Source organism: Labrus bergylta, chromosome 21, assembly GCF_963930695.1.
Source record: "Labrus bergylta chromosome 21, fLabBer1.1, whole genome shotgun sequence".
Taxonomy (NCBI): Eukaryota; Metazoa; Chordata; class Actinopteri; order Labriformes; family Labridae; genus Labrus; species Labrus bergylta.
The window spans coordinates 4,313,286-4,337,702 of NC_089215.1; the positions used below are offsets into that span (position 1 = coordinate 4,313,286).

Here is a 24,417-nt window from a genome sequence, read left to right on the forward strand (position 1 = left end):
GTAGAAGTCAGGAACAGGCAACAACAACAACAAAAAAAAACGACATCCAGATAAATGTTGTGTTTGTTTTAAAGAGAGGTGCAGTAATCCCACGAGAAACTAAAGTGACTTTGGTTCCAAAAACACATCCAACATGTCAGGGATCACCACACGTAACTTGGACAGAAGTAGGTCTAATAGGAGGTTTGTAGGTTACTGTCTGTAAATAGTCCGGGCGCGCAATGAATGTGCAAACATCCGCCCATGTGCACCTGTCCGACCTGCAGACTGCAGCAGCAGCGAGGGGAAAACACTCTTTAATCACCTTTACCTGCGTACTAATGGATGTCTGAAGAGTGCACTTGCGTGAGGAAAAGTGGAGGAAAAGACGTGAACGCACATTATGAAAGGTGAAGCAGAAAAAGGGGGACTCACCTGCTTGTTTTCTGGAGTCCACAAAAAACCCTCTGAGTCGTCCTCTCCGCGGTGAAACACAGAGCTCTACTCTACTGCTGCTGCTGCTGCAGTTATCCAGTGTTCACACACACTCCCCCCACCCGGTCATACACACACACACACACACACACACACACACACACACACACACACACACACTCTGGATTCATAGCCTATAAGTCACCCTGTCTTATCTTGTGACCATACAGTTTCCTCAGCAGCTTTCCTTTTGTTTTGTTGTAATAATTGCTAAATATAGGGCTCAATTTGAGCTTTTAACGCTACACAAGTGTTTTATTATTACGTATGGGACAGCCTTATAATATTATGTTATTCCTTTTTTAATGTATTTATTATTAGCCTATTATGTGTTTTTTGTAGGCTACATAACATAACTCACGATTGTTTTCTAACTATTTTGACCTTATCAGTCAAAGAGTCTTTTCCACTTAATAAATTATTGAGAAATAGCTCATAAAGAGTTAAAATTATAAATAAAGTAAGACATGATATTTCCATATTGAGTAAAGAAAACTGTCCAAACCACAAAAAAATAAATAACATTTTACCTTTATCTTTATTTCTTTATCTAGGCCTATATGACTGCTATAGGCTACTGTTTCTACTTTTTCAGACAAGACTAGACTTTTTCTGCAATTATTTTTCTGCCATTATCCCACTGTGTTTAAATGGCTTTCATAAATAGGATCAAATTAATCCGTGCCTTTTGACTGACCTCTGCTGGAGAAGACATGGAAATACAAAAAGATCAACGTAGGCTACTGCTTCCTCTTCTCTTCTATCCACGTATGATTTAAGGACCAGTGGAACTCAAAGACATAATACACCTAATTTGTACACGGTTGGTAGGCTATATCATTTGTAACATGTCATCTAAATGACATGTTACAAATAGGCTACTTTTGATTTAGCCTAGTATTTAATTCTAATGATATAATAAGAAAGTAAGATGTACTATAAAATCTAAAAAAACCTGAACACCAACGAGGTCTTTGTTAAAATGTATTTTTAAGTAAAAGCTTGTTTCCTTCTTTAGTTATTACCTGCTTCTTTCTCATTATTTATTATTATTATTGTTATTATTATTATTATTATTATTATTATTATTATTATTATTTAAAACTGAGTCTCTTCAGCAAGCGGATTTATTTTATCAGATGATGATGTGGATTTATTTTATTTTTACAAAAAAATACTTGCACCTAGTTAAACGGGTACAATTGAAGTTAAAATACAAATCTATGTAAAGGTTTCATATTTGTTTGCTTTAAGCTACAATTAAAGTGAAACTGTGAACAGTTTATAACACGGTTCTTAACATCCAACCATTTTCATCTAGGCCTATTGGTTACTATGGAAACACTAAATTAAAAAATGTTGGCTATACTTAAAGTGGCAGCCTATCATTCTGTTTCATTTAATGTCCAATAACTAATGTTAGCAAAGTTACAAAAGATAATTAAACACTAACTTTATGAGCATCCATTGTGAAATAACCCAGTTAACTTAAGCTCTAAAAACGAGATTCAAAACTGCTCTTTGTGATGCTTTTATTTTGCTTGTCTTACGCCTCAGTCTCTTTATTTCCTGTCTTAATATAAAATGTGCTTTTATTTTGAAAAACTGCAAAGGGGACTTCAATAAATACAGCTGTAAATAAATACAGCTAAAAGAACAACCAAGAGGAGAAAATGTTACACTTAGGTTGTTTTGTGAGGTGGATTTATCTTAAAAAAACATTTGTTTGGGTGACTAACTGTCTTTCAGAAGGATGCTACATGTATGCACTGTCCCTAAAAAATAAATGAATAAATAAATAATAATAATAATAATAATAATAAATAAATGAATAAATAATAATAATAATAATAATAATAATAAATAAATAATAAATAATAAATAAATAAATAAATAAATAAATAAATAAATAAATAAATAAATAAATAATAATAATAATAATAATAATAATAATAATAATAAATAAATAAATAAATACAAATAAAATCCTGCTTCAACTGTAACCAAACAGCTACGATTGGCTTAATTGTCACTTAATAAATCTTACTTGACCAATAGGTTTTCATCAATGACTCCACTGGTTTTTAAAAAAGTGTGGGGGCAACACCCACAACACCCACGGGTGAGACGCGCCTGCTCACAGCCCCTGACTACGGTCGTCATGACTCCAGTTTCCATGATGACGTCACGTGCTCCGTCTGCCTCACCAGTGATCCACACACACACACACACACAGCTGCTGCTGCTGCTGCTGCTGACTTAGCACAGGATCAGCGTCACCACCCGAGCACCAAAACACGATTTATCAGCTCTGGTGAGCAGCTTTTTTCTTCGGTACGTGACGTTTTATTTACCGTTGTTGTGATTATACTTAAAGGTAGTTAAAAACAAACAGCGTGTATCTCCTGGTGGGCAGCATGTTAACGCTGTCGATAACGAGCTAAAGCTTGCTAATGTTAGCACTGAAATCAGGCTGCGGAGTACTAACCATGAGCGGAAGTCGAGCCCACTTATGGCAAATATTTCCGTTTTATTAAAAACCTGCCTATTTTATCAGCTGCTATTGACAGTAACTACAGACTATGAAACATTTTGGATCTTTGTTATCTATATCTATATCGTTATATTGTATAGTTTCTGATTATTATATGTCTACACTCATGCACTTTAACTTATGTCAATACTGTCCATTTATAACTCTGTTTTTGCACATTTACATTTAATCTTTCATATTTAATATTCATATTTTAGACTAGTAATGCTAACTTAAATCCTGGTTGTATATATTCACACTCTTAGTTTTGATATTTTTAGTGCTTATTTACTTTGTTTTTAATATTATATTGTGTTTAGATTTGATTACATTGTGTTTTTTACTCATATTGTGTGTTTGGATAACCTGCTGCTGTAACGCCACAATTTCCCAGTTTGGGATCAATAAAGAAATTCTATTATATTCTATTATAGAAATCAACAGATGAATTATGTAGGATTATCAACGCTATTAGGACCTTAACTTTTTGTTTATGTTTAGCTTAAATTAACAACAAGTTAAATATTTACATTTTATATGCAATTTCCCTTTATTATTTTATGACTTTACCATTCCATCCAGGGCTGTCGCATGTAGTTTATATACTACCAGCTGCTCTTGTAACCTGATCGTGTGTAACAGGTGTTGTGATGGGTGCACACTTGTCGTTCTGCTCGCCCACCTTAAGATCAGGTATCACTCCGTGTTGTGCCAACATATCTCCTACTTGTCAGACTGAATTCCACAGGTTATTACGGTTCTCCTGCCAAGAAACCCCCACCCACCCACCCACCCATAAGTGAAGATAACTCTCAAACTGCTGTGGCTCAGAGGACATGAATTGGATATTTGTAGATCCAAGTCTCGCCCTGTTGCAGAGAATTTTGGAAGATATGAGTTTAGGGATGTGATATGACGCAGCCAGCTGGGATTCATCTTGCTTCACGGCTTGGATCTGATAGGAAACCGGCTTGGAAATCTTTTTTGGTTGCACCCCAGGGAGGTTGGTTTGGACGAGTTTGTGATCTCACAGAGATCCTGAGACTGAGGTTTTGCAGCTTTGCTTTATATGCTACAGGGCGATAGACGCAGACTGAAAGAATCATCGCCTTGAGACACTGTTATTATGAGCTATTATATGGCTCCCTAGTGAATAAATGTACGGATGTTTGTATTCAGGGCGAGTTGCAACTTGGCAGTCTGGTGTGAAGTAAGATACCTGTGGTATGTTTAAATGAAAGGTGCTACGTGCAAGATTGCACCAGTGGCTAAAAACGGAAAGGGAGACAATGCCAGTGAAACTGATACAGCATTTTCTCACTGTTTGGGTTGGAAAAACAGTAATGGGAAGGAGATGTGGAACAGAGGCAACATTGTTTATTCATCTACAACACACACACACAATCTAGTCTATGATTTCTTTGTACTGATCCATTCAAATTTACAATAGTTGATACTCTGAGGGTGTAGCTGTTGAATATGACATATCAGGACAATAAAGCCTGAAAAGAAAAGAGTATCATATGCTTTCCTTTTGTGGATTCATTGTGAATAAGACCAGATTTTAGGACACAGCGACAGTTAGAGGAAGGGCCAAAGGAGTGGTCGTAAAAATAGCAGAGGAAAAGTACAGTTTTACACACACACACACACACACACACACACACCACAGCTGGGTGGAGAAAGGAGCTGTAGCCTTCAGCCTAACTCACTTTAATAAGCACCTACAGTACTGTTGCTACAAGAATAGCTCCCTTTCATTATGCTCAAACTTCATATGGATAGCAAAGACCTGTTAACAGAAGTTTTTGTTGTTAATGCTGAGATTTAACCTTAAGATTGAGCAGAAATGTCCACCTATGCCCGCAGAGATATATTTTTAGAAATCTGAAAATAAGTTTCAGAGTTTTTTTCTGTCAAGTCTAAATGAGTTTTTCCCACATGCGCTGTGTGTGTGTTTGCAGGCTATTATGCGGTGGTGACCCCGGGGCGGCCAGGCAGGGAGATGATTGCAGCGTGGCGCGGAGAAAAAAACGAGAGAACGGAGTGATCGAGAAAGAAGAATGGGCAGGAGGGTCTGGAGCTGGCAAAGTGTCTTCTCCACTGCAGTGCTCTATGGCTCTCTGGCTCTGTTTACCTCCATCCTCCACAATGTGTTCCTGCTCTACTACGTACAGACATTCGTGTCCGTCTACAAGATTGATAAAGTCTCCTTCTGGATTGGAGAGGTGAGTCACTTTATAATAATAATAATAATAATAATAATGCATTTTATTTATAAGCGCTTTTAAAAACTCAAAGACACTTTACAATGGTTAAAACATAAAGAATAGCACAGAAGGACAGACTAACGGACATTGCAGCATTACACACAAATCATAAAGATAACAACATAAAGGTAAACAACAGAAAACAGAAAATACATCACAATCATACATTAAAAGCTTGTTTAAAGAGGTGAGTTTTGAGAAGTGATTTGAAAGTAGGAGGGTCGGTGCAGTGTTGAATGTGTGTGGGGAGTGAGTTCCAGAGGGAGGGGGCAGCTATGGAGAGGGCTCACTTTAACCCATGCGAGACATTTATGACTTACAGTGGAGGCTTGAAATGTAGCACTAATGTACCAACCCTTTGTTCCTGCGGGTCATAAATGTTGGCCCTGCTAACCCCTTTGATAGGCCAACAGGTTCAACCTCAGTTTCCTGCCCTTTTAAGATTTAGACTGAAGAGGATTCAATGAGGCTCAGACTACAGATCATATTAAGTCTCATGTAAGACATTCTTGTAATTTAGGAACAAAGTGTGCATGTTGTTTGTTGTACATGCTAAGATGTCTCTCTCTAAGATGTAATACATTAAGCCAGATAATCACTGTCGGCTGGTTGTTGTTGTCTGAATTACTCATTCATCACATTGAAGAAATCAAGTATTTCACAAACCAGTTTCTTGACTAATTTGACATTTCAAAGGTGACATAATCTCCTCCTCTTCAACCAGTTTAAATAAGTCTCAGAGCTCCTCATAACATGTGTGTGAAGTGTCTTGTTCTAAATCCACTCTGATCCTGTATTTGATCATGTCTATAACTCCCTCTATTTCAGCCCTGCTCAGAACAGGCAGATGCATAATTTGCCTGGTGATAAATAAGTTAATAAATAACAATCACACAATTCATTTCCACAGTCGCTCCACTTTTCAGATCTTTAGAGTCTTAGAAAATTGCTAAACATTTTTGAAAACTGTAGATAATCTGTCGTCACCGTTTTCATCATCTGTTTGTTGATTTTTGATGTTTTCTTAACCGACATATTTCTGCTGCCTCACAGTCAGTTTTCCTGATATGGAACAGTCTGAACGACCCTCTCTTCGGCTGGCTGAGTGATCGCTCCTTCCTCAGCTCGCCTCAGTAAGTATCTCCACCCAAAGACGAAACCGTGTGACTAATAATGTTTAAATCAAAGTCAACAGTTAACACAAACGCAAAAAGAAGTTAAATCAACATCCAGATTTCTGCGTCTATTATCCCTGCACACATCGTCTAATAACTTCCATGAGCATAGACTCTACAGGTGTAACCAAATGCTCACGCGTATGTCAACATTCTTTATTTAATAAGCTGTAGTAGAGCACGTCAGCCGGGGTAAACGCGTCATCAGAACGCAAATTGTCAAACATGAGGCGGCCATCTGTGTTTGACTCTCTCTGTGATGAAGCAAACCGGGACTCTGTACTCTGACTTAACCAAGTTAATCACGTTGCTACATCTCTAACCTTTAACTAGACTGTGTGTGTCCTAAAGCAGAAAAGAGCACGATTTCTCCTTTACTTGTCTTTTTTTTTTATTTTTATGGTGGCTTTATTATCATTTGTTGGGTCTGGGGAGTTTGTTGTAATTATGCGATCACGTTTGGGATTTTTAAGTATCATGTGAGCCATCCAAAGTGACCACTAAATTCAAAATAACATACGATTGCTTCGGTATTTGTCTTTGCCCCTGAGGTGTTGTGAAATGATTGCAATTTGTTTGATTCTATCTAATAACTGCTGATGTTTTTGTGTGTTTTCCCACTCAGGTCAGGCTCTCAGATCACAACTCCAGAGGTGGTGCTGAAGCGCCTTAAGGCCCTCTCCACAAATGGCCCCCTCTTCTCCCTGTCCTTCCTGGCCTTCTGGGTGGCGTGGGCCAGTCCAGGCCTGCAGTTCCTGCTGTGTTTGTGTCTGTACGACGGTTTCCTCACCATGGTGGACCTCCACCACAGCGCCCTGCTGGCTGACCTCGCCGTGTCCGCCGCCGATCGCACGCGCCTCAACTTCCACTGCTCCGTGTTCAGCGCTCTGGGCTCCTTCTCAGTGTTCCTGTCCTACTCCTTCTGGGACAGGGAGGACTTCTACTCCTTCCGTGTCTTCTGTGTGACTCTGGCGGCGTTTTCCGTCTTGGGCTTTTTCTTGGTGTCTCGGTTGCTGCGGCAACGTTTCCAAAAGGAAGTCCTTCCCAAGCTGGATGAGGCACAGACGCTCAAAGAGTAAGGACTTTCTAAAGAAGAGGATATTCTCTGGAACTGAAGTGTTTGTTTTTCCACTTCTTTATCTCACTTTGCTCTTTGTTTTCTTTTGCTCTGACTTAGCCTGAGTGTCGGCCACGCTCCACTGACACACCCAGAAAAACCGGTCACTATCGGACAGTATATCAAGCAGCTCTCCAAACACAAGAACTTCTTGTGGTTTGTGTCCATGAACCTCATTCAGGTAGGAAACCACATTTAAGGTAGAGTTAAAGTGGGAAGATGTGCTAAAATAAAAAATGAATCTATATATAAGTGTAGACTATAAGGACAATGTGAAAGTGTGTAATATTACAGCAATTTCTTTTTATGTGGGGGCATTCGTAAGAATATTAGAAATAACAATATTAAAATACTCTTGTATTTCTCATGTGTCCAGTCTTGAGCAGTGTTCAGTTGTTTTCATTGATCTGCTCAGAAACACTCTCTCTGTTGTCTCTGCTCCCCCTGCAGGTGTTTCACTGCCATTTTAACAGCAACTTCTTCCCTCTTTTCCTGGAGCATCTCCTGTCTGACAATATTTCTGCCTCCACCGGGTCAATCCTACTGGGTGAGATTCCATTTCAAGACAACAAAAATAAATCACACATTACAGTCTTTTTTTTTTTTTTTGGTAAGTCTATTGCTAGACATAAGACACAATGATCAGTGCAGTAATTAAAGCAGGACTGTTGAGGCTAGGCTACATGTTTTAAGAGATCAAAGAAGATGTGATCATTTGCAGTAAAAGTTCGATTATTTTTCATATTTCATTCCAGCTCTGGTTTATATGCCTGTACAACACTGAGAGTGAAGATTTACCACCGCTGGCAGCCTGAAGCTGACCCGTGATCAGTGATTTTGACGCCTTTTTTGAAGTTGTAAAACATTAAATATAGGGATCCATGTCATTCATTTGAGCCTAGTTTCAGAAGATCTTCTGCATTTTAGAATCTGATACAGTTGAGACTACAATTGAAAACAAGTCAATATGTTTCATATCCATTTGCTTTTTGTTCTTTCACATTCAGATCCTCTTTGTGCTGGTTAGTCTTTTTATTTTAACGCCGCTCTGCTTTGCTCCCACGCAGGGATCTCTTACATTGCCCCCCACCTGAACAACTTGTATTTCCTGACACTGTGCCAGCGTTACGGGGTTTACCAGGTTATCCGCTGGCTATTTATGGTCAAACTGGGACTTAGTGTGGCTATGCTGCTGGCAGGGGCTGACCACATTTATCTGCTGTGCATCTTCATTGCTAGGTATGGCCCACGCACACACACCAGCAGCACACACATCAGAAATCGGATGTGTGACAGCGTAAACTTTCTGTTTGCTTGTTTTTTTTTTTGTTGTATAATTTCATGCTGAGTAGACAAACGCACCTAAGCAGTTTCAAGGACACGTAGAAACGCTCTGAGTTGTTTTCTTATCGCAGCGTGTCCGAGGTTAAGTCAACATTTGTCATGAGTTCTATCCAAACATTGTGTTATCTTTTTTATTCTTGGGAAAAGTTGACTTGGCTCTAAGTAGATGCTTCTGGCACACAGAATTGCTTGTTCAGGCTGCAAGCCCTGATAAGTTTTTTTCTTTTTTTGACACATTGACTTTGAAAATATACACAAAAAGGGATCCAAGCTACACTTTGTCATGGTTTATACTTAATTTCTGATCCATTTTCTACAGATGTGTCTCTATGGTGACATTCTGCTCCCTCTAATTACATACAACAGGTGACAGCCACATCAAGTGGAAACTGACAGAACTACAACGCAGCTGTTGACTTTAACAGCCCCCCTCTGGTTGCTGCGTTTGTCAAGTGCAAACCTGTTTAAAGAGTTCTGCACCGTTACAGCACAGTGCGATGGTTAGGAGAGTGAGGAGGTCTGTGCGTCTCATGCTTCCATCTTGGACAGTCACACATGTACATAGTGCCTGATGCCTGTAATGGTACACCAGATAGGTCGGTGATCTCTGACCAAAACAACTTCAATCCATTCATTCTCAAACAGTGCAGACAGTCGACCTTTAAGATGTTAGAATAAATCACCTGAAGTGGCTGCAGTCGAAACAAAGTGAAGAATAAAAACCCCAAAGTGGGTCCCATAAAAAGCTTTAAATCTGACACCCTTCATTCATGACCACTTTATTCTTAAAAAAGAGAGAATTCCCCAAACAACCCCTTCTATAAAAAAGTTATTTTTACTCTCGTTGTAATGGGAGAAAGGGAGAGTAAAAAAGGTTCAACTTAAGAGTGGGGACGTCACAGTTTCAGTGTTTCTCTTGCACTAAGCAGCAGAGCCCTGGTGGAGTGTGCAGGGGAATGGTTTTAGTACTTTATAGAAACAGTGTATCTCAAACAATATGTTGTTGTATGTATAATATCTCCTACGTCAGGCCAGAAGATGTAACTATTCCCCTTCTCAGAGACAAAACGAGACATTAGAAATGACCCCTGACGAGCTAAAACGTCTTCCCCTAGTAAATCACAAACCTCATTACAGCTCATACATCCTAAATAACTGGAACCTAACTTTTATTTTTCTCGTTTCCAGTAACCGGGTGTTCACAGAAGGGACGTGCAAGCTGCTGAAGCTGGTCATTACCGACCTGGTGGATGAAGACTTTGTGGTCAACAAGCGTCAGCAGGCCGCCTCTGCGCTCCTCTTCGGGATGGTCGCCCTTTTGACCAAACCTGGCCAGACATTCGCTCCACTCATTGGCACCTGGCTGCTGTGTGCTTACACAGGTAAAAACAGAAACACACACATTGTATCCTCATGAGAAATGGAAGACATATTTACCTTTTTTTACATGCTGCTACAGGTGACTGTGTTCATGTGTCCCTCTGTAAATAAATGATCTAGAGGATAGGCTGTCAAAGAAAAAGTGTTGGTAAGGGTTTGTGTAAGTGAGACCCGCGTTATGAAGAACAAACAAGTTAAACTGGACAAACAAGACGTAACCAAACTAACTCAACTTGACCCAGATCCAGTCAGCAGTCCAAACTAGAGCTGTACTCAAACTGACTCATGTGTGAAATTTAACATCTGAGCGTTTTTTCCCGCCATGGCTGATGTTTTGTTAAATAATTGGTTTAATGACATTTGAGAAGTTTGGTCTTTGTGTCATGCATTTAAGCCCAAAGACCAAAGATTACTTTCACTTTGCTCTTATCCTTTCTCACTGTGTAGACAGAGTGAACCTTTTAGTTTTCATATCAATATTATGAAGGTGTTAGAGGCTGACACAAAATGATGCTGATCTGTGTTCTTGTATTCAGTTAGAGGAAGAATGTGCAGCATGAAATACATAAATAGAGAAGAATCAAGCATATCTTGTGTTAATGTCTCTCTGAGTCATGAGTGTCCACAACTTCCTTAAAACAGGGCCAGCTGTTTCTACCTGCCTAGAGTCTTTTTGCGATTTAAGCTAAGCTAACACACTCCTGAATGTAGATTCCTAATCAGAGTTCAGACAAGGAAGAAGTATCGAGCCGGTTACCTTCTTACTGCAAGAAGGAAGCAAACAAACGTACCACACTACAATTAACTTTTAAGAGAAGGGACATTATTTAGTGCCAATCATTCCCTTCAAATAAAGCCTTATGTGAAATTGTACGTTAACTTATTAGCTTAGTCATCAAAATTGAATTGTTAAATTACGAGGGTCAACTTTAGTAGTGTGATTGTTTTTATATTCTTAAAAGGTTTAAAAAGAAACGTGCCAACAGTTCTGAAAAAGCAGCTCAACATGTGAAACTGCTTCATGTGTGTGTTGCTGACATCAAAGAGCCTCTTGATTCTCGTCTCCAGGTTACGATATTTTCGAGAGGGAACCCGTGAAGGTGCCCGACGTTGCCTCCGGCTCAGGGACTCCGCCTCTTCGCCTGGGCTGCTTCTACATGGTGGTGTTTGTGCCTATCACGTGTGCCCTGCTCCAGCTGGCCGCCTGGTCTCGCTTCACACTACACGGCCGCAAGCTGCAGGGGATCAAGACCCTGAGGCAAGGGGCCCAGCACGGCCACCTTATCGATGTCAAGGCCATATGAACTGGAGGAGCTGTCGGGAGCTGCACAAAGACACTTTTAACCTTAACTTAACAATCGTTTGAAATAATTGGAGGGAAGTGAAGCTGAAGGATTTTCTGATGTCTTACTGCTTTTGTGTGTGTGCAAGAATATGAACCAGTACGCTATTTGTGGCTTTATGGACACGGAAAAGTGCACAGTCGGATCACAAATCCCACTGGGGAGAACTTAAAACCTGCCTTATTTTTATATTAAAATATTTACATATATTTATATACGAACAGATGACCAAAAGATAAAGCAGAACAAAACAATCCTTCGGATGTCGATGGACCAAGGTGACAACTTTAATGGTGTGCCCTTTTTTCAAAAAGCATAATTATGGTGTGAAGTGCAGTCTTAACACCCTCACTTTCAGAAACTTCTCAAAGTGTCAAAGTCAAGCGGGGCTACAGGCCTCGTTTCGACGGTTTGTTAAAAACATGGAAAAAAAAATACTGAATCACAGTGCTGCTGTTAACTGCACCTCTGAGCTAAATCATAACTTACTGTCTCTTGACATTTACACAGAACGCCCTGCCACTTTGATGTTTACTGTATTTTCTCATATTTCCAGTATTGATAATGTTTTTTTTTGCACAAAACTGCCATTTGTGTGTTGTACTTCTAACATTCTGATTGCGACACAACTTCATGTATTGTGATCAAGAGCATTTGAATTAAGAGATCGGGCTGGTAAGCATATTACCAGCAGTTTTGTAATTTTGCAGATTATATCAAGAAAGTGTGGCGCTACCACAAATAAACCTCGTTTGTGTTGAACCAAACTCTTCTGTGTGTGTGCTGGTAAACTTTTTTAAGACATGTAGCTCGGCATTGTCATACTCAATTTAAAGGAGGGAAGTGAAAACAAATATCTGCTATGATAAGTGTTGTTGATCTGTAAACCGTCCGGTACTTCTCCAAACAACTGAATTAGGCACTAACCATTTGCACCACCTGTTGCACTTCTTCCCCCTCAGATAGCCTTTCTTCTGAAACAAAATGTGAATGTGTATTCAAAGGGATGTATAGGCCTGTCAAGTGGGAGCAGGGCAAGATTCAACTGGATGAACGTAATCATTGTCATGAAGGTAACAAGTCCAAATATTGTAGATTTAGAAACATGCTTGAAGGCATTCCTCTATTTGTAACAAGTGGAGAAATCTGATGCACCCAGTTGTATTGGACAGCAGGTTGTGAAAATGGCCTGAGTAGGATTATAACATAAATGGCTAATGATTTTACAATCCTTTCTAAGACCATATTTCCTGAATCAAAAATGTGCTTCTGTTCAAGAACTTCCACGCTCAAACCATAGACTGTAAATATTACAACACATTAAACACATTGTTTCCCCATGTTGGTACAAGTCTGGCCACTAGGATTGCTGGGTAATCATATCAGTAATCACCTTAATATTTAAAGTCCATGGTAAACACCCATTTAACAACATGCACCTTCAAATCATTTGGAGAAAAGAAGGAAGAAGTTTTGAACACAAAAGCGTCTGAATGAGCATTGACTCTGCTTCACAAGTCTTTGTGTTGGTGGTTTGTCGTCTTAAGTGTTTCTTGGGGATATGTTGGTACTTAAATATGACTTAGATAAAACAAAAAGTCGGAAGAATTTCACAAAAAGTTTGCATTTTATTAAAACTACCCACATATCTTCGTACTAGCAAGTTTCTTGTACGAACCTACGAACACGTTTTGATACACACGTGGTTTTTTTATCTGAATTTCTTTGTTATTTGCGGTCACTTTTAATGTTATTAGTACTTTTTTTTATGAAATGTTTGATTTTTTTGATTGAAGCGCAAGCAAAACTAAACAACAGCCATGTGTAAAACATTTACCCTTACAGTACCCATCATGCACCGCGCGGAACCATTCAGACGATTGAAAACGTATTTCTTAAAAAATAAATACGTTTCCTGTGTCCAAATCTAAATCTAATATTTAAATGGTCTATGGTCTAAATAAGTACTTCTAATTGTATCGTGTCGTGTGTTCTCAAACCTTGATATTTAAAAGCGTATACAGTAAGTCGTAAGCCAACGAAACCGTGAGTGATAAGTGTTTGTCGGAGAATGACTCGATACACTTGTTGCTTTTCTCATCAGTCACTCAAGTTTCTCTTCAGATCGTATAAATCTTTCGCCTTTTACTAAAGATTTCCGTGGAGAGGAACATTATGAGTTCAAACTAATTTTTTGACGCCCTGCCTGGTGCGGGGCTTCCTCAGTTGTACAAAAAGTAATATTTGTTATTGCCACGTCTATGTTGTTGTTATACTGTATGATATATTAAATGGTGTGGAAAGTAGTGTCCTCGGTTATTTGGTTTATACTTTGTTACTGTATAAAAATAGAGAAACAAAGCATACCAGGGCTGTGATCCAGGTATCTTTTTTTGAAAGAATGAAAGTGGCTGAATAAAGGATAGATATAACAATTATGGTACACTACTGGTATTGCTGCTTAATGCTTTTCTGTAGTTATTACCTCAAATATTTTGTATTTAAATTAAATCAGTTCTATGTTTTAAGTATTTAAGACCAAATTAAGAAAAATAAAGTGTTATTTTGTTGTCACAGCATTTCTTTAAATATATATATACTTTGTTTTTATTTTTTTCAAAGAGTTGCTTCATTCATATGGTTATTTCATTTCAACAAACATGTTTTCAACGTAAGATGAAGAAAAAAATAAAATACCCCCAAGAAAAGAAGCAGCAACATCTTTAGAAATGAATACACAGACATACATACACATCAAAAATAAAAGAAATAAAAAGTGATGTCACAGCATTTTAATGTTATCAACACTTTTTGAAATTGGATCTAAACTCTCTAATTGTTGTTCTGGATAAATACATTGTTCATTGAGCAAAAACACACATATGGCTTTTATAATCTTTCTAGTCAACTTAATCATGTTTCTAAATAAGTGTATTATGTGTTGTCAAACCTGCAAATGTAATGTGTACAGTAATCACAGTCTCATGGCATGACCACTAAACCGTGAGTGAGAAGTGTCTCCAGGAGAATCACTCTTTATACTTGGTCCTTTTCTCTTTAGTCACTCAAGTTTCTCTTCAGATCGTATAAATCTTTCGCCTTTTACTAAAGATTTCCGTGGAGAGGAACATTATGAGTTCAATCTAATTTTTTGATGCCCTGCCTTGTGTGGGGCTTCCTATACTGTTGAAAGAAATACAAAATAGTTATTTGTACTTGATTAAATGTCATAAGATGTTAAACATTATGAGCGGAGTTTGGAATTACGAAGCGTTGCAATTTCAGAATGAGTGTAAAACTTTGATTTGTTGGAAAGGTATTTCTGTTATTTACCTGAGAAGATAATTTGTTGTTAATGCTTTGTTACTGTATGAACCAAGAAACTGATCAAACAGGGCTGTGATCCGGACATCATAAATAAAAGAAATAAAAAAAGGTAAGTTAAATATAACTTGCTACATTTGTGTTTTAACTTATGTAAACTCTTTGATAAACATGTAGCCAAATGCTTAATGCTATTCTGTACTTATACCCTAAAATATTAAAAAAGGTATGTTAAATCAGTTCTATATGTTTCAAACATGTAACACCAGATTAAGAAACTAAAGAATGATATTGATGTTACAGCATTTTAATGATATCAAAACTTATTGGATTTGAACCCAAACTCTCTGATTGGTGTTGTGGGTTTTATTAGCTTTTATAATCAAGTTAATCAAATGTGTTTACAATAAACTCTATCATGTATCTGAATAAGTGTATTATGTGTTGTCAAACCTTCACTTTAAACATTCACGCATATTAATCAACGAATACAGTAAGTTGTAACATGACCACTAAACCGTGAGTGAGAAGTGTCTCCAGGAGAATGACTCTTTATACTTGTTACTTTTCTCATCAGTCACTCAAGTTTCTCTTCAGATCGTATAAATCTTTCGCCTTTTACTAAAGATTTCCGTGGAGAGGAACATTATGAGTTCAAACTAATTTTTTGATGCCCTGCTTCATGTGGGGCTTCCTATACTGTTGAAATAAATAATGAGAAAAAGCATGTAACACAGTTAGACGTCATGTGATGTAACATGATGACGTAGGCGGATTTCGCTACTACAAAGATTAGCAATTAGTACTAAACGGAAAAAATGTAAATTGTTGATTTGTAGAAAAGGTAATTCAGTTACAATCCTAAGACTTTGGTTAATGTGATACTGTATAAACTAAATACACTTTACTTTAATGTTCTATATATATATTCTATACATACATATTTACATATATATACTGTACATATATTCTAGTTTTATTTAATTTTGTATTTACTGTTTTTGGTTCTTAGTTGCACTGTACGTTGTTACTCTTATCTTCTATGCTATTTTTTATTTTTGCATTCTTCAGGAGAGCTTGGAACACAAAACTAATTTGACAAATAAAGATAACTTGAACTTAAACATTTCAAACCAAGCTACATTTAATGTGCTACATTTATGTCTTAACGTATGTCTCTACTTTAAAGCTAAACTTAAAACCTATCTATTGTCTCAAGCATACGAAAGGTAACTATTTGTGTACATGTGGGTATGTGTTAGTGTTTTGTTTTGTTCCTAACTTGAGTTTTGTATCATATTCATGATTCAGGACAACACTCAGGCTGTGTACAAGAAGGGAATAAGCCGACTCTACTTTCTGAGGAAGCTGAGATCCTTCAACGTGTGCAGCAAGATGTTGGAGATCTTCTATCAGTCTGTTGTGGCCAGTGCACTGTTCTCTGCTGTGGTCTGCTGGGGGAGCAGCATTGGAGCTGGTGACACTAAGAGACTGGACAAACTCATTAAGAAGGCTTGCTCTGTGATAGGCTGCAAGCTGGACTATTTTATAGTTGTGACAGAGAGGAGGACTCTTAACAAACTGTTATCCATGATGGATAATCCTGATCAACCTCTGCACACCCTACTGGACAAACAGCGGAGCAGCTTCTCCAACAGACTGATACAACTCCGCTGTCACAAGGACAGACACAAGAAATCTTTCTTACCGAAGGCCATAACTCTGTACAACAGCTCACCTCATGCGAGCAGAGAACTGTCATCATGATAACATCTGTCTCTCCATACTGTCATCTGTTCTGCACATGTTAAATTTACAAATGATCCCTGCACTCATGTTCACTTCATTTGGCTGTCTACTCACCGTTATATTGTATAGTTTCTGATTATTATATGTCTACACTCCTGCACTTTAACTTATGTCAATACTGTCCATTTATAACTCTGTTTTTGCACATTTACATTTAATCTTTCATATTTAATTTATAATCATCTACGATTCTGTTTTTGCACATTTACATTTAATCTTTCATATTTAATTTATAATCATCTACGATTCTGTTTTTGCACATGTACATTTAATCTTCCTATTTTAGACTAGTAATGCTTAGTTAAATCCTGGTTGTATATATTCACATTCTTAGTTTTGATATTTTTTAGTGCTTATTTACTTTGTATTTAATATTATATTATGTTTAGATTTGATAACATTGTGTTTTTTACTCATATTGTGTGTTTGGATAACCTGCTGCTGTAACGCCACAATTTCCCAGTTTGGGATGAATAAAGTAATTCTATTCTATTCTATTTAACACCTGATTAATTTTAATGATATCAACACTTGTTGAAAATGAACCCAAACTCTCTGATTGGTGTTTTGGATAAATACATTATTCAATTAACCAAAACACACCTGTGGGTTTTCTAATCTTTCTAGTCAACTTAATGAAATGTTTGTCGTTTATAATGAACTCTGTCATGTATCTCATGATAACCGTGAGTAAGAAGTGTCTCTAGGAGAATGACTCTTTATACTTGTTACTTTCCTCATCAGTCACTCAAGTTTCTCTTCAGATCGTATAAATCTTTCGCCTTTTACTAAAGATTTCCGTGGAGAGGAACATTATGAGTTCAATCTAATTTTTTGATGCCCTGCCTTGTGTGGGGCTTCCTCTACTGTTGTAATAAATACCAAGAAAAAACGTTGAAGACGGTCAGATGTCATGTGACGTAACATGATGACGTAGGCGGATTTCGTTACTACGAGTACTCCTAAAAAATGTAATTTGTTGATTTGTAGAAAAGGTAATTCAGAGGTAATATGTTTATAAGTTTGTTACTGTATAAACTAAATAAACATTTCAAACCAAGCAACATTTAATGAGCTACATTTGAGTCTTAACTTTTATCTCTACTTTAAAGCTAAACTTAAAACCTATCTATTGTCTCAAGCATACGAAAGGTAACTATTTGTGTACATGTGGGTATGTGTTAGAGTTTTGTTTTGTTCCTAACTTGATTTTTGTATCATATTCATGATTCATATTGCTTTATTTGTGTATTCCTATGTTGTTATCATCAATGTAAAGCACATTGAGCTTACCTGTAATGTGCTTTATAAATAAACTTTCTATTCTATGTAAACTCTTTGCTAATCGTGTAGCCAAATGCTTAATGCTATTCTGCATTTATACCCTAGAATATTTCAAATTTAAGTGAAATCAGTTCTATATGTTTTAAAACATTTAACACCAGAATAATCATTTTAACATGATAACATAACACTTGTTGAAATTGAACCCAAACTCTCTGATTGCTGTTTTGGATAAATACATTATTCAATTAACAAAAACACACCTTTCTAATCTTTCTAGTCAACTTAATGAAATGTTTGTCGTTTATAATGAACTCTGTCATGTATCTAAATAAGTGTATTGTGTGTTCTCAAACCTTCACTGTAAACAACTTATACAGTAAATCAATCATGACATGACCACTAAACCGTGAGTGAGAAGTGTCTCTAGGAGAATGACTCTTTATACTTGTTACTTACCTCATCAGTCACTCAAGTTTCTCTTCAGATCGTATAAATCTTTCGCCTTTTACTAAAGATTTCCGTGGAGAGGAACATTATGAGTTCAATCTAATTTTTTGATGCCCTGCCTTGAGCGGGGCTTCCTAAAATGTCAAAAATATAAATCAATTGTTTTCCCTTGAGAATCAACATCGTTGTATATGATCCATTATTGTGTACTAAATGACGTGTGTAACAGAAGTTTCCTTGGTTTGTTTGTTCATACTTTGTTACTGTATAAAAATAGAGAAACAAATCATACCAGGGCTGTTAACCAGATATCGTTTTTGAAGGGAATAAAAGTGGCTGAATAAAGGATAGAGTTAACAATTATGGTACACTGTGTTGGTAATGCTGCTTAATGCTTTTCTGTAGTTATTACCTCAAATATTTTGTATTTAAGTTAAATCAGTTCTATATGTTTTAAACATTTAACACCAAATTAAGAAAAATAAAGTGTTATTTTGATGTCACGGCATTATTTTGTAATATACTTTGTTTTTATTTTTTTCAAAGAGTTGCTTCATTCATATGGTTATTTCATTTCAACAAATATGTTTTCAACATAAGATGAAGAAAAATAAAATACCCCCAAGAAAAGAAGCAGCAACATCTTTAGAAATGAATACACAGACATACATACACATCAAAAATAAAAGAAATAAAAACTGATGTCACAGCATTTTAATGTTATCAACACTTTTTGAAATTGGATCTAAACTCTCTAATTGTTGTTCTGGATAAATACATTGTTCATTGAGCAAAAACACACATATGGCTTTTATAATCTTTCTAGTCAACTTAATCATGTTTCTAAATAAGTGTAATATGTGTTGTCAAACCTGCAAAATGTAATGTGTACAGTAATCACAGTCTCATGGCATGACCACTAAACCGTGAGTGAGAAGTGTCTCCAGGAGAATGACTCTTTATACTTGGTCCCTTTTCCTTCAGTACACTCAAGTTTCTCTTCAGATCGTATAAATCTTTCGCCTTTTACTAAAGATTTCCGTGGAGAGGAACATTATGAGTTCAAACTAATTTTTTGATGCCCTGCTTCATGCGGGGCTTCCTAAAATGTTAAAGTTAAAAATCATTCTCAAAGTAAGCAGCAACTCTTACTTTATTCTGCGGCGTGAACTTTGTCAACCAGCGTCCTGTGGATGACGTCACGTGGTGTCGGCGACTTCAAAGCTTGTGAGTTTCTTCAGTGATGTAAGACTCATGATGACGAAATGGTTCACCGGTTACTGTGAAATCGTGTAAGAACTTACATTTAGTCACATTTCTATAACTTTGAGCCAAAACAATTCACGACTATAAAGTCACAGCTTTAGAAGTGAATAATTATATTTACAACCTTTATTTTTTAAAGCGTGGTTGACTGTATTTCACTTGGAAATCCAGCAGGGGGCATACCATACACCCTCCACATTTAGTTGAGTCAGTGCTCAGCTGACAGCAACAATAAAAGCATGTACATTTACAAATCAATGGACATTAAGTCATTAGGTCTGAGGTTTGTTTTACAGTCATAATGGTATCATCATTTATTCAGTTGGAAAAGCTTGACCGTGTATCTTTTCAAAATAAAAGCATTTTAGCCTTTTTAATTGAACATGTTTTATTGTAGTATTTTTAGTATTTCTGTGTTGTAATGTCAATAATGAGTCACCTCTTTGCCAGTCTGTTCCTCCCCTCTGTGAGCAAGACACCATAAAAAGAATACACAAATATCAAGAGTGCATTAGGAACTATTGTCAGTCACACTTCCCATTTCTTGTGGCCTTTAGTGCTATAATGTAACATCAGCTGCCTGTCTCTGTGGAGAGAAACACACACACACACACACACACACACACACACACACACACACACACACAAACAGAACAGGAAACAAGAGTGTGTCAGACAGTAGAAACAGTACATGTAGGCAGCAGCAGCAGCAGCAGCAGCAGCAGCAGCAGTTTGAGCTCTACATCTCACACTGCTCTGATTCAGATCAGCTTCAAGGACGTTAGAGAGACATCCAATGACTGGAAATATTTGGAAACAAAATCAGGCAAGTACAAGTTATATTAATCCCCAAATGAAGCCTGAGGGTATCAAAGTCTGGGATGAGATTTCACTCATAGTTAAGTCTGTTTTTAGCTTAAAAATCTGTTCTAATTCATTTGAGTTGCACTGATCTTCCCTAACTTTTGTAAAGGGATATAACATGTACGATTTGAACATGATAGTGTGAATAAAACCTGTTCAGATGAGTCCTCGAGCGCTTTAAAGTCATGTTTGTGTTCTGGTTTAAAGGTAATTTCTATAACTTTTCAGCTGCAGATACAATGTAAAATATATGAAAAGTGTTTAAAATATCATACATTTCATCATTTATCTTTACAAAAAGCTAGTTTGAAAATGTTGTGAATTAAACATCCACTCACTATGAAACCCTTTTTCTTTCTTTGTATTGTCTGTGTTGTTGCTGTAGGAAACGACAAACGGTTGAAAATGCTCACCGTTAGTGTTTCATGGACACAACGAAGCCTGATAACACAAACTGTGATTGCAGCCTGACGTGGGACCGATGCCAAGGCAAGGTTGGTGCATGGCTTCCTGTCTTGTGGCGGGGGAACTTTTCAGGCTGATGCTCTCGTGGTCTGCGTGAGTGAGTTTAACATTGAAGATGTTTTTTGCAGCAAATAGAAGCAGCTTCCTGTCTATAAGGCGGCTTTTGACTCCGTCAGCCTTTTGTTCTTTCTCTTAACTCCAAATTGCATCCATCTTACTTGTTAAGCTGCATTCTTGTGATCATATCGAGCGCTGGTTAAGGATGGATTACTGAGCCGTCCTTTCAGGCCAAAGCTCAAGGGTTAAAGTCACTCAAGTCAATTAAACAATCACTAAGAAAGAGAAAAAGACACCAGCTATGATGGGGAAAGGCAGCAATTAAATTCATGACAAATGACCAAATATAAAAGAAGACATAGAAGCAGTTCAGTGACAGAGAGAGAATTCTTCTGAAGAGCTACACTGAACAAACACAAAGGTGCAACATTTCAACAAACAGTCCAAGATTGATCAAAAAGAGACACAAAGCAAACCAAAGAGACACCAGAGGAGGGTTAAAAAGAACAACAAACAGACAACAACAAGCAAACAAACACAAAGTGACTTCAGAAAGAAGAACAACAACGTGCAATACGATACAGATATCAGATGCTCATGAGGAAACAAACGTCAAAGCATGACTAGAACAGTTGGTCATCAACTGGTGGGTCGGGGGGGGGGGGGGGGGGGGGGGGGGCGTTAGGAGTGGTGTGTGAATGGCTGTTTGGAAGAAAAGTGTGTCATAAAGCACTTTTTAAAACATGTTTGATATGTGGAAAATGGAAAGTTGAGCTTGCAAAGTGCTTTTCCACCACAGGTCACACCTACACACTCACACCCATCGCCACACTGACAGCAGCGGTTGCTCTGTAGTGAAATCATCTGAAGTAACTAATCCCATTTGTAGGTGAAGTGTGACACTGACAAGTGTCTTGTCTTGCCCACACGTCGGACACCTTGTTGCTGCTTGGGGGGAATTGAGCCCACGACCTTCTCGTTGAGAGATGACGACTCTACCAACTGAGCCACAGCCGCCCGGTTGCTTTGTCATTATAAGCATGGACGCCTGGTTTTGTTCATTAGTGGAGGAGCAAAAATGGAAACACACGTTTTAGATTTTTGATCTGAAATAGAAACTTCACCTTTTTTTAAAATGAATAAATTTGATCGTTGAAGGCTGAGGCTATACCAGTTGAGAACCGCTGGGCTAGAGGGTAAGGATGAGACAGTAAAGCACCACAGACACATGCAATAAAAAAAAGAGAAAGAGAAAACAACAACAACCACAGGATGACCCAACACAAACAGAGTGAGATGTAAAAGGATTACAAATACACAAAAATACTATACACCAAAAGAACTACAAAATAGATTTTTTAATGAATGGCAGATACAATGACACCAATAACAACAACAACAACAACAATAACAGAAAGACCCAAATAACCACATTGAGAGATAGAAGGTTTACAAAGTGACACAAAACTTCCCCTCAGAAAAGTGAAAAGGGACACAAAAAAAAACACAAACAGATGCAGAATGACAATAAAACAACAACAGAGGCGCTGTTTGTCAACAAGCAAGGCAGGCAACTGCTTGGGGCCCCAGACCAATATAGGGGGACCCCAGAGTGCTGACCAAATGTAAACTAAAGCAGCGACCCATAATATTCAAAATTTACAATGATGGTAGGAAACCTCCCTAAGAAGGCCCCATCTCACAGCACTCTCATTTCCCTGCTGGAAGCTGGTTGGAGGACCCCCCCCCCCCCCCCCCCAAAAAAAATGATTTTACGATACAAGAGCAGATGCAAATTGATGTGAAAGAAATAAAAACACAATACTGCACAAACAGCAACTATGAAAACTGATGTGAGAAACTTTCACAAAGGCATAACAAAAGGAGGGGGGAGGGGGAGGAAATGACCCGAGGGAGACAAAAACCCCAGCTTTAAAAAGCAATTTTTAAACTTGGAGGGGGAGGTTGCTGCAAAGTCAGAGGGCTGGAGAAGTGTTTTTAAATGTTAGAGAAAGTTGCATATTGTTTTGCCATGAGCTGAAGAAGAGGTTACAAACTCTTATAGTTGTTATAGAATGAACTGTGAGCTTCTGTCTGACATTTAAGTGGGCCTCTTCTTGAAACCCACATTAACTTCTCATTTCCTTTATGTTCCAGCAGCTCCAGGATGTTAACCCTGCAGCGGCAGTAACACAGAGGCTACACAGGAGCATGGAGCTCGTGTTGGTGCAGTTTGACTTTGAATACACGGGGAAGGACGGTCGCCTCGTCTCCATCAAGACGAATGAAAGCTACATCCTGCTCTCCAAGACTAACGAGCACTGGTGGCACGTCTGCAAAGACCAGCACACCAGGCCCTTTTATGTCCCTGCACAGTATGTGAAGGAGGTTCAGTCAGTTTCTGCAGACTCCACCGGTCTGAAGGAGAAGCTGGACCCACCGGAGTGTGAGGCCAACAGTAAGCCGGTGGAAGTGGCCATTGTAACACCAGCTAAGACATTTACTCGGGACGGTTCAGGAGGGAAATACCGCTTTTCCACTTTCGGTTTCTGTGAGGATTTACCTGTTCTGAAGCTCTGTGAGCCTTTTAAGGCAGGGCAGACCACAAGCAGAAGCAGCAGCTTTGCAGAAAACCTGTGTGACAAAGAGACAAAAAAAACCTCTGCATCACTTGATAACGACAAAATGCAACTGTATGCAAAACCCCACCGTGTGCCAAAGGACAAAAAAAGACAGAAACAGTCAGAAAGCTCACACGAGGAAGACAAAACACAACAACTACAGGCTGTTCTGCATAATGACAACATGGACTTCCCTTTACCCCCAGATTCACCGATATATGACACCATACCAGAGATAAATATAACAGATTTGGACTCTTTTCCTGACCTGCCTCCTCCCATCTTTTCAAATGACACATCTATGTTGGAGCAGCAGGATCTGGGTCTAACTGCAGAAGCAACTCCTTCCACTGATGCACTTCCTATTCAGCAGGTACGATTTTCATTTCATGCAATATCACTATTTATCATACAGGACTCAGTCTCACGAAAGCGTCAGATAAAAGTGTGTCACTGTGTTTTTACAGCCAGCAGAGGGCGCAGTTTTATCATGTAAAAAGCTGCAGTTCTGGCATGTGTACCACAGAACAGTGCGTTCATTATTATTGTCTGATTTAGCATCTTTTAACACAGATCAAACAAACACATTAAGACTCTTTTATGCAAAAAATACAAAACAGATCTCCACAAAATGATCCCTC

The 24,417-nt window shown here is 38.0% G+C and overlaps 3 protein-coding genes and 6 non-coding genes across 11 annotated transcripts in view; 8 read left to right on the forward strand and 1 right to left on the reverse strand.

Moving 5' to 3' along the window:
* The window catches only part of sema4gb (sema domain, immunoglobulin domain (Ig), transmembrane domain (TM) and short cytoplasmic domain, (semaphorin) 4Gb), a 45,855-nt gene extending 45,322 nt beyond the window's left edge, over positions 1–533 (reverse strand). The window contains exon 1 of the mRNA XM_020630782.3: positions 415–533. The gene's annotated coding sequence lies outside the window, so the exon portion shown is untranslated. The remainder of the gene's footprint in view (positions 1–414) is intronic.
* A 2,115-nt stretch (positions 534–2,648) lies between these two features.
* On the forward strand, positions 2,649–12,403 carry mfsd13a (major facilitator superfamily domain containing 13A). Of its 2 annotated transcripts, none has more exons than XM_065949811.1 (9): positions 2,649–2,788; positions 4,972–5,235; positions 6,331–6,410; positions 7,078–7,527; positions 7,630–7,750; positions 8,020–8,116; positions 8,637–8,808; positions 10,102–10,295; positions 11,362–12,403. In XM_065949811.1, the coding sequence occupies exons 2-9, from the start codon at positions 5,071–5,073 to the stop codon at positions 11,595–11,597; spliced, it is 1,515 nt and encodes a 504-aa protein (XP_065805883.1). In that variant the 5' UTR covers positions 2,649–2,788; positions 4,972–5,070; the 3' UTR covers positions 11,598–12,403. The 2 variants fall into 2 exon arrangements, with proteins under 2 accessions (XP_065805883.1, XP_020486504.2); XM_020630848.3 differs by having other exon boundaries at positions 2,664–2,808.
* Positions 12,404–13,740: 1,337 nt separating this feature from the next.
* On the forward strand, positions 13,741–13,855 carry LOC114920173 (U5 spliceosomal RNA). Its single transcript, XR_003808474.2, has one exon. It is a non-coding gene; the product is annotated as a U5 spliceosomal RNA (small nuclear RNA).
* An 842-nt stretch (positions 13,856–14,697) lies between these two features.
* On the forward strand, positions 14,698–14,812 carry LOC114920172 (U5 spliceosomal RNA). Its single transcript, XR_003808473.2, has one exon. It is a non-coding gene; the product is annotated as a U5 spliceosomal RNA (small nuclear RNA).
* A 725-nt stretch (positions 14,813–15,537) lies between these two features.
* LOC114920174 (U5 spliceosomal RNA) lies at positions 15,538–15,652 on the forward strand. The gene has a single exon (XR_003808475.2). It is a non-coding gene; the product is annotated as a U5 spliceosomal RNA (small nuclear RNA).
* Positions 15,653–17,513: 1,861 nt separating this feature from the next.
* Positions 17,514–17,628, forward strand: LOC114918411 (U5 spliceosomal RNA). Its single transcript, XR_003806988.2, has one exon. It is a non-coding gene; the product is annotated as a U5 spliceosomal RNA (small nuclear RNA).
* Positions 17,629–18,520: 892 nt separating this feature from the next.
* On the forward strand, positions 18,521–18,635 carry LOC114918415 (U5 spliceosomal RNA). Its single transcript, XR_003806992.2, has one exon. It is a non-coding gene; the product is annotated as a U5 spliceosomal RNA (small nuclear RNA).
* Positions 18,636–19,488: 853 nt separating this feature from the next.
* On the forward strand, positions 19,489–19,603 carry LOC114918416 (U5 spliceosomal RNA). The gene has a single exon (XR_003806993.2). It is a non-coding gene; the product is annotated as a U5 spliceosomal RNA (small nuclear RNA).
* An 838-nt stretch (positions 19,604–20,441) lies between these two features.
* The window catches only part of arhgap27 (Rho GTPase activating protein 27), a 29,652-nt gene continuing 25,676 nt past the window's right edge, over positions 20,442–24,417 (forward strand). The window contains exons 1-3 of one of the 2 annotated variants that reach the window (XM_065949752.1): positions 20,442–20,595; positions 21,019–21,127; positions 23,313–24,149. In XM_065949752.1, the coding sequence (XP_065805824.1) occupies positions 21,059–21,127; positions 23,313–24,149 (906 nt within the window). In that variant the 5' untranslated portion in view covers positions 20,442–20,595; positions 21,019–21,058. The remainder of the gene's footprint in view (positions 20,596–21,018; positions 21,128–23,312; positions 24,150–24,417) is intronic. The other variant, XM_065949751.1, reaches the window with a different exon arrangement.